At 29.1% G+C, this 9,611-nt stretch overlaps 1 protein-coding gene across 1 annotated transcript in view; it reads left to right on the forward strand.

Moving 5' to 3' along the window:
• Positions 1-435: 435 nt before the first annotated feature.
• LOC136797314 (protein cordon-bleu) overlaps positions 436-9,611 on the forward strand; it is a gene marked incomplete at its 5' end in the record, with an annotated part of 16,812 nt that continues 7,636 nt past the window's right edge. The window contains 4 exon segments of the mRNA XM_067053556.1: positions 436-612; positions 4,662-4,817; positions 6,730-6,889; positions 8,198-9,220. Of these exon segments, the coding sequence (XP_066909657.1) occupies positions 436-612; positions 4,662-4,817; positions 6,730-6,889; positions 8,198-9,220 (1,516 nt within the window).

The following is a 9,611-nucleotide window of genomic DNA, read 5'->3' on the forward strand; positions in this document are numbered from 1 at the left end:
GTCTTTAAATATATTCTTAAACCAATATTATACGGTCTTTAAATAGATTCTTAAACCAATATTATAAGGTCTTTAAATAGATTATTACATGGCTATTAGGAAAAAGGAAATTATAATTACTGGAAGATCACTGATTGACCGTGATAATAATTCAAAAAAAAAAACGGTCAATCCGTGTAATAATAAGTGGAATATGGTCCGGGTGCGGTAAAATAAAAACTTTCTTTCATTCTGACTTTGACTGTTGTCGAACAGGCCTGACAAAGCTCTGCATTGTAGGGCGAAACTTTGGCTCAATTAAAGTAGTTATTACTATTTGAGTTTTTATTTTACTGCACCCGGACCATATTCCATTTATTGAAATTATAATTAATATCAAGGAAAATTAAATTATACAATTTTAATTATTTCTTTATCATTCTATTGTTTTTTCAGGTCGTAAAAAGAAACCTGCTCCTGCACCTCCAGTTGCAATAGTTGAAGAAAAAGAAGATAAAAGCGCAACGCTTCCTCCTTGTTCAAGACTTATGGATTCTGCTGAAGAGAGGACAGAAATGGCAGTGAACAAGAAGCCTGCTCCAGTCCGAGCTCCCAGTCCTGTAAATACTGTTGGTAAGCGAAATCAATACATCTCTTTTTATTTTATGAAAGAAATTAGTTTCAAAATATTACAAATGCTCATACTGTATATAATTACATCAGTATTTCTTATAGTAAACATATTAACACTAAGTCCTTTCAAATAATAAATATGGACTAATGTCTTATAACATATGTAAATACTCGACTCTACTAACTATTTATCTATCTAATTATGAAAACAAATAATTACTTATGGACTGAATAAATAAAATTATGGGAAAAGGTGTCATTAACACATAAATAATTGTAAGTAAAGGTATCTACCTCTCAAAAAGTTTCTTAATTCTTGTAAGAAATAACTTTTAGAAACAATTTAAACAAAAAAAAAGTTACCGTATTATATGATATTTTAGTTGACTATAAAAAAAACCTATGGTTCTCTCTAAAACCACTTGCCTTACCTTACCTTACTACTGAACTGGCCAAATGGAAAGTGAATAAGTTAGGTTTTTCTTTTGAAAGTATTCGTTTTACTGTAGATTTATCCTTTATCTAGTGTTACTGAGTCTGCTGTGGTTTAATAGGAAACATTTAACAATAAAACTAATTAATTAAGTTGGAAAATATATGTTAATAATTTGTTTAAAGAAAAAATATTTAGGTTATTAAAGCTCTTATTGTTAGATAAACTTTGTTGATCAAAATAATTTAATTGAAAAATTATTTTATTTTTTATTCATCCACAAAAAAAAATACAAATTTAAATCTTGTAACTTGACTAAAAAATTAAAAATGGCATCTAGCATTTCTGACAAAATCTCATTTCTTTATTACTCAAACTTACGAAGAAAGATACATTGAAATTAAAAAGAACAGATACTCATACATATAATAAATAAAATTAAACAATTAAAATATGAAAATAAAAGTAGACATGTTTAACTTTATTTTTTTAATAAACTAGAACTTCATCATAATAATTTTGTCATACAAAATTTCAATTTTGTTTGTTTATCACGTTCATTAATATGTTTCTTGCTGTTTATATTTTCTCTATCAATACTAAGAAGATATAATAAAACAAAAAAATAAAATAAAAAATATTTATTTATTATTTACTTATGAACATCTAAAATATAAATTTACTTGTTTGAATGAGAAATCTATCATGTTGATTTTCTACTTATCTTAGTCAAAAAAGCACATAGGTTTATCTCATTTCTATCTAAAACAAAAATATATATATAATTGATTTTCCTTACTAATTTCAGATATAAATAAAGAAACCATTTGCTCCAAACCCTTTCCACCTATCAATTGTTACAGTAGTTCACCGAGCAAAAATGTAGAAAAGTTATGCCCCTCCCAACCAGTAGCTAAATTATTGAAGAATTTTGAAACCCCTCTGAACTCAAGTAACAGTAGGCAGTCCCATTTAGAAAACCCTTCAATACCTTTAGGTCATGTTAAAAGTCTTTCTGAAAAGTTTGTAATTTCTTCAGAAAACCAACCTGTTATTAATAAAATAAGACAGCAAATAAAGTCCATTGAAAATGGATTTATTTCACAAAACAATCGTCTCCTGAGACAAAATAATTTTGGCAGAACAATGAGAACATTTTCAGAATGTTCATTCAGTTCAATACCTGAATCTTTGGCGAATAGAAAATCCAGCTGTGTTTCAGATTCTGTTTCTCTGATTCCATCAAATCTTATGGAAGAGCTTGAAGCAAGAATTAGTGGAAGGTCAAACAATGTCAAAATGATTTTAAAGCGTTTTGAAACAGAGGTATCTGTTTGTAATGACAAATCGGAATCTTATGAAAATACTAAAATCACTATTCCCAAAGAACCTTTAAATGGTTTTAATGAGACCTTAATTTCTAATGACAATGTGACATCTGAAGGAATGGACAATCATTTATGCAGTTCTCCTGATTGCGAAGAACAAGAGGCAATATTTCTTGATGACAGAAATGAACCTAGTTTTTATAATGATTTGGCAGATCCAATTCATCTAGAAAATGATATTACTTCTATAGACAATGATGAATTACAGAATGAACATATTGAAATAATTAGAAATTCACTCGACAAGGAAAATATATATTTAACAAATGATGAAAGCGTATACTATGATGGTGAAAATGATTCACTCTCAGGTTCATCTAATTCTTATGATAATGGGGTCGCTTTAGGCAATTCTGAAAATGAGCATGCTCTTTTAAATGGGATTCGTAATGAAAAGGAACCAGAAGAGTCTTATCAGGCTACTATTGATTTTTCTGGTGAAGATTTTGTTGAATCAGTTGATATTGACTGTTCATTAGCAGTTGGGGAACCCATCGTGAATATGCACCTCGGCAGAGAACAAATTGATTTAAATGCAGAATCCAGTGATATTTATGATGATATTCCTGCAAATGACAGCCACTATCAGTCAATTAATGGTCTTAGGCCAGATAATGAGAATGACCAAGAAGAAATGAAAATTGTTAAAACTGACAAACATTATGACCGTGATTCTGATTCAAATAGCGATACCAGTGATTCTTTGTCACAGTTTCAAACTTTCAATTCTTCTCCACTTGACCCAAACGTACATGAAACTGATAAATATTTAACAAAATGTTCTGATAGTCCCATTTTAGAGCATGAAAATTCTGTTAATAATACTGAAACACCTCATGATGATAATAATATTTGTGATGATGAAACTGAAACACCTCATGAGGATAATAATATTTGTGATGATGTAACTGAATTCAACCAGAATGTAAATACGACTGCCACTTCAAAATTCAGTTCCCCTCCTCGTGCAGCTGCAGACAGGGCTGATGTAATGATCCCTGAAGACCGAATAGTTCAGCAAGTTGCAGATTCTAAAATAGATGGCCGCAGAGAGTCCTTATTTTCTAATAACTCTGCAATTTATGAAAGTATGGAGTCGATTCAGGAAAAAATTGAGGAAAATAAATTAGCTTCTAAAGAAATGAAGTTTAAGCAAAAGAACAAAACTGTTACCTTTTGTGAACCTAAAATAGAACTAGATACTATTTCTGAAAATGAATACTCGAAACCTAGCAAACGTGAAAAAACTAGATTCTCTTCTCCACTCAAACTGGGTTTGTGGACTCGAAAGGGAAAAGCTTTATTATTTGGGAAAAAAAAGAAAACTCAAGAACCAAATTGGACTCATGTTGATAATTTTAGTTTTTGTGATTGTCCCGACCCAGATGTTGTTTATATCCGGGTACCTGATCCTTCAGAAAATGATAATGAATCTCGTATGAAAAGAAATGAAAGCCCTATGAGTGACAACAGTGATCATACTTACATGGCAATGAACGGGATTAAGGCAGGCATATCTGAAGTAGCGTATGAAATATCAGAATTTGAACTGGTTCGTAGCAAACTCTCAGAATTGTTGAACAGTCGGCCTGATGAATTCTTGTAATAGCCATTTCATTTCTAAATAACTTTAAAATTTTAGGCAGACATACCATTATATTTTAGCACAAAAGCAAAAAGTTACCTAATTAACAATTGACAATTTTTTTTTACATAATTCTTTATAATCAAATTTAATATAAATTTTTGTAATTTCTTCTTATTACTTAACCACATCAATAAAAAAAAACTCTTAACTCAAATTACAGAAATTTCAAAAACTTTTGTACCTATACTTGTTCAAAAAGTAATATTGTATATAGTGTTGTTTATAATTAGTGTACTAGTCATGTATAAAGTTGCTAATTTAGAATGAAAGTAAATATATTTTGTTTAACTAGTTCCTTATTCTTTAGTAATAATTCTTTCTTCAATATTTTTAAGGTTTGGTGAATATTTATAAAATTGTAATTAGTTTTACTAGTTGTACAGTAAGGTCTGCCCTGTATTATTTCATTTGCTTTTATTTTCTTTTTCTTTTTTTTTATAACTAATTATTAGTTTTTGGCCATAATTATCTTGATGTAGAATCAGAATCAGATTTATATATTTGAATGAACTAAACGGGGCCGACAGTTGTAGAATTCTATTTAGTAGATTAGTAGTGCATGTGGCATGTTTCCCCTTAGTACCTGTGACCCGCCAGAGGCTAAGTAAACCAAAGGCACCTGTCCCTCGGCCGAGGAGCACGGCCTTCGAGAACACGAGGCCAAACCAGAACATCTTCGACAAACTGGAGGTCATCATTAGTGAGAAGATAGCACCTTTACCATCCCAGAATGAAAGTATGTTCATACCACTTGGATGTTTTTGTCATGAATAATAGATGGTAGAGCTTTAAAGAGTTATATACTTTTTTTATTTATTGCATGCAGCATGGGTGGTGGTAAATTTGGTGAGTGGATAATTATATAAAATTGATAATAACTGTTAAATATACTTTTAATTATATTAATTGCTTGCCCTGATTGACATAATATGGGTATATTTAATTGTAAAATGTCATGTGCAGCTTTTTCAGGCAATAACACAATCAATATAATGTATTTGCAAAATGTATTCCCTTGTATCAACTCTATAAGTTGTATAATTGTTAAAATAATTGTATCAAATCATTATTTTTATTACTTGTCTTCATTTTTTCTTATTGTTCAGTTGTTTGCTAACTGGGTATATCACATAAAATGCCAGTTTATCGGATAACATCGAGTGCATCAACAATTTATAAATTCATCAAAATAAATTATGTTATCTTAATTTATTTTGCTCAGTCAGTGAACTGATTTTCTTTTTCTTTATTCAATCTGTTAGCTATAACTGGAAATGCTCTTTTCACTATACTTGCACCTTAAAATGTTAATAGTTTTTATTGCTTGTCACCATTTTATAATCACAAAACAATTATTTCATTTACCTCAATTATCATATTATATGTGGCAACATTTTTTCATTTATTTATTTTAAACCCACTTATACTTATACTAGGCAATTAGCAAGTCGATTGTACTCAGAAAAATGCAATAGACTATACCTTTGTTATAAATAAATTTTTAATGCAAATTTAATTAATACCATTACAAAAAGAAAAGAAAAAATAAAGTTAGTCCTTGTGACATTCCTCAACTACTTGAACTTCTATAATGATTTTTTTTAAAATTAATTTGAAGTTTTTTTTGAAAATTAATGCTACTTAATAAAAAAAAATATTACATTTCCTAACTATATCAGTATATTCTTTTTTTTTTTTTTTTTATTGTTGGCAATAATTATTTAAGTAAGTCCATGAATAGTCATTTATGCTATAACAGTTTAAGGTCAAACATTAACTTTAGAGACAATAGTGGATCAATTAAAGAATTAATGAATATTTCTCATTGGTAACCAAGCTTGACAATAAAGAAATGATTTAATAAGGTAGAGATAATTATAAGAATCTACACCAAAATATAAGAAAAAAAATTGGACTGTTATTATAATTCCTCTATCTAAGTTCGTTATGGAAGTGAGCAAAACTTTCTGCCTTTAAACGTGATAGTATTTGCATGCAAATTAAAGCACATGCATGGTTCACATACATCTCCAAGCTACCAAGATTTTTTTAACATTTCTCAATTTAAGTGTTATTCACTGATGGTATTAGGAAATTATCAATAATAAAGTAATCTAGAAGTTTGTGAATGTGCTTTCTGTTGGGACAAAAGAGCCTTCTTCAGGTAGTTAAGCTTTTGAACAAATTGAAAATAGAGCATTGGTGGGCAGTATGTTTGCTATTGTAAAAATATAATTTACTGAAATTCATTTTATATCATTATTATTGTAATAAACATTTTCTAATCAAATTTTGGATAATAAGTTAAAATCATGAAGTAACTTTTTTTTGGTGGAATTATTACTGTATTTAGTTTGGTGATGATTTAGGTTCAAAATATGGCAGTAAAAAAAAAAAAATTAAAATAGTGAAGTTAGATTTTGAAAAATTTAGTTTTTAAATCTAAGGTTAATTTGATTATATAAATATTTTAAATTGCAATTGTCAACTAATGAATAGTTTTATGATTGTTCATCCCAATGTTGAAAAGTATTTTTAAGGATAAAGTTTTGAAATTTCACCTATCAATTAATCAATCCCATTACATCTAATATAAAAATTGATTGTAAATTAAAACACATTCATTAATTCATTTTTGTTATTAACAGATACTGATAGTGACAATGCAAGACTCGATGCTGAAATCGAGAGGATGTTCGACCAGGCTACAAGAGAACACGTTTCCCTGGAATCTGGAGTGGAACTTTCAAGGGGGCCTTCACCAGACTGGAATTGGGAATATAGACTTCCTGCTCCTCCTACTTTCAGGTAATTGTCAATATTATTCTTTCGAATTTTTACGATTTAATTGTTTATTGCAAGTTATTGATTTGTTTTCTAAAATTGGATATAGATTTTCAATAAATTTTTATTAAAATTAAATTTAGCTAATCTCCTGTCTGTTATTTGTAACAGTACATACAAAAAGAGACAGTATTTTGGCACTTATTTTGTTCAGATAGATAAAAAGATTTTATTTGTCATTCAAACAATTAAGGAATTTTGAGGTTTTGTGAAAAAAAAATATTGAATTAAAAAAAATTGTAGATTTCGATTATTGGCATAATTATATTTGTGGTACATGATGGCTAGTTCAAATTTTAATTTAGTTACCAACATTCTTGCTACTATGCAAAAAATTATTTGTACATCTGTTAAGTTCAAAATACAAGTTACAAATGAGTGGTTGGTGAAGTTTTTTTTGGAGAATCCACAGATTCTTTTCTTTTTTTTAACTCCTATGAGTAAATATCTATTTGAAAAGAAACGATAATTATCTTATGTTAGTGCTTTTAATAAAATTAGTTATATTAATAAGTATAGATGTTTTAATAAAATAAATAATTAAAGTAAATACCAACCTGCTGCTTTTAATTTCTAATTTACTTTGCTTATTTATCGATTGGCTTTTTCTTTATTTATACTTTAAGGAAGCTAATATAAAAAGTTCAGGATTGTTTAACTCCCATGCAGTAAAACATGCAGTTTATTAAAAATAGTGCAAATTAACTCATTTTGACAGTAACAAGTATTATAGCTGCTAATTAAATTGCTAGCTTATTGCAAACTGGGCTTTTCCGTGCCTTAAAATTAGTTCTCACTAAAATATACTTTTTGAAAATTACCTTATCATTTTTAGATGAGGAGGGTCTTTGAGGATCAGTCAATGATACAACTTTATAATAATACATCTTTTTAGTGACGTTTCGCACTTTATTGTTTGCATAGTCATGCACCTAACTGTCACAAAACTACAAGTACATCGTGCAATCTCTGACTAATAAATATTTCAATCAAAATATAGTTTAATACAAATATTACTTACAATTCTCAACTGCAGTGTGTTCTACATTATGATGTTACCATATTTAGATTTAGGGAAGGACTGAATCGGTTTTGAAATGATGTCAAGGTTTGTTGATGTTTCCCTAAATGTACCGTTTTCTTTTTCCCCCTGTAAGTAGTCAATCTGTTGTTGATGTTTTGTCTGTTTCTATTTTATGGTGTTAATTGTTTCTTTATGTATTTATTAGGTCAGAATAGCGTGTATATAATGATATTGTTATTTTGTTTTAGGGATGATGTTACTGTCCCCTCGCTTAGTGATTTAAATTTATCCCCTCCTTTGAAACAGATTCTCTTTGAGCCTCTTGGTACTGCTAAAGAGCTTATAAATGAGGAATCAGAAACAGAAACAGATGGTTTGCATGTTGAATTAAACCTTAGGGAATTGGAAACTATAAATGAAAATGAACTGATTGAAGATATTCATGCAGAAGCAGATCTTGTACATAAAAATTCAGAAAATGTAAATACAAGTAGTGAAACAAGCAACAACAAACCAGCTGATAAAATGAGTAATATTGTTTACAATGGAGAAATTAATGGAGAAATGTATGTAGAGAGTAGCAAACAAAATCAGAATAATATAATTGAGAAAATTAATACACATAGTAAGACAAATATAGCAGAGAATGTAAATACTAAGATTAGTAGCGATTCAAATGAAAGCATTATTCAAATAACACCAAAAATTAGAGAAGAGAGCTTAGAAACTAAGATTGTCGATACAAAGCCTAAAATTGTAATTATAAACAAAAAGAATAATATTGAAGAACCCATGCAAAATGGAATACATTCAAAGCCAAATTACAAATCTGAAAAAGTATGCATTAATATTAAGAATGAAGAATCCCAGAACTCAAATAAAGTCATTAGCAAAGGCAGGGTGGATAGAAGCGATGCTATCATTAGGGTAAATGGGAAAGTAGAAAGGTCTCAGGAACGGACGGCGATCATCAACGAGCTGGCAACGGTCATATCGGAGAGGCAGCAAAAGCCTGCAAAAGAGGTAAAGCCCGACCCTAAACAAGATAGGCCACTATCACTTCCTTTAGAAAATTTCAAAATCACAACATATACCAGTTCCAAACCAGTTGAGATTTATAAAGAAGGAAGTACACCACAGAAAACTGCGGTGAAGGAAAGCAATTTGGTTGTTCGCAGAAATTCTTTTACTGAGGAGAAAAAGGGCTCCCCATCAGTTAAGAGATCAGCTTCAGCTATAACTAATCTCCAGAGGAGGCTAGAACTTTCCAGGTACTTATTTTTTACTCAAACTTATTATCATATTTAATTATATACAAAATATTTAATCGATAATCAAAATAAACAAATTTTGATAATTATCAATCAAGATAGAAAATTTATATTTTTTGTTTTTATTCAAAATTTGTCTTCCTCATTTTTATGCTAGGGTTTTTCAAAGTTTTATTATAGTGACCCCCTGTTTATGTTAATATCATGTTACAAAACTGGCTAAAAGACAAGGTGAACAAGAGGAAGAAAGTAAAAATATAACAAGTTATTATACATTGAATTTGAAACAGTGGTTCCTTAAAATTATTTGTTTTTATTAAACAACTGGCTCAGTGTTAAGGGAACAGAACATGTTACTTTAGCTTATGTAAATGTTATTATATGTCATAAT

The sequence above is a fragment of the Halyomorpha halys genome, unplaced genomic scaffold, assembly GCF_000696795.3.
Source record: "Halyomorpha halys isolate HHAL.00 unplaced genomic scaffold, Hhal_1.1 Scaffold1493.1, whole genome shotgun sequence".
In the NCBI taxonomy this organism is placed as follows: domain Eukaryota; kingdom Metazoa; phylum Arthropoda; class Insecta; order Hemiptera; family Pentatomidae; genus Halyomorpha; species Halyomorpha halys.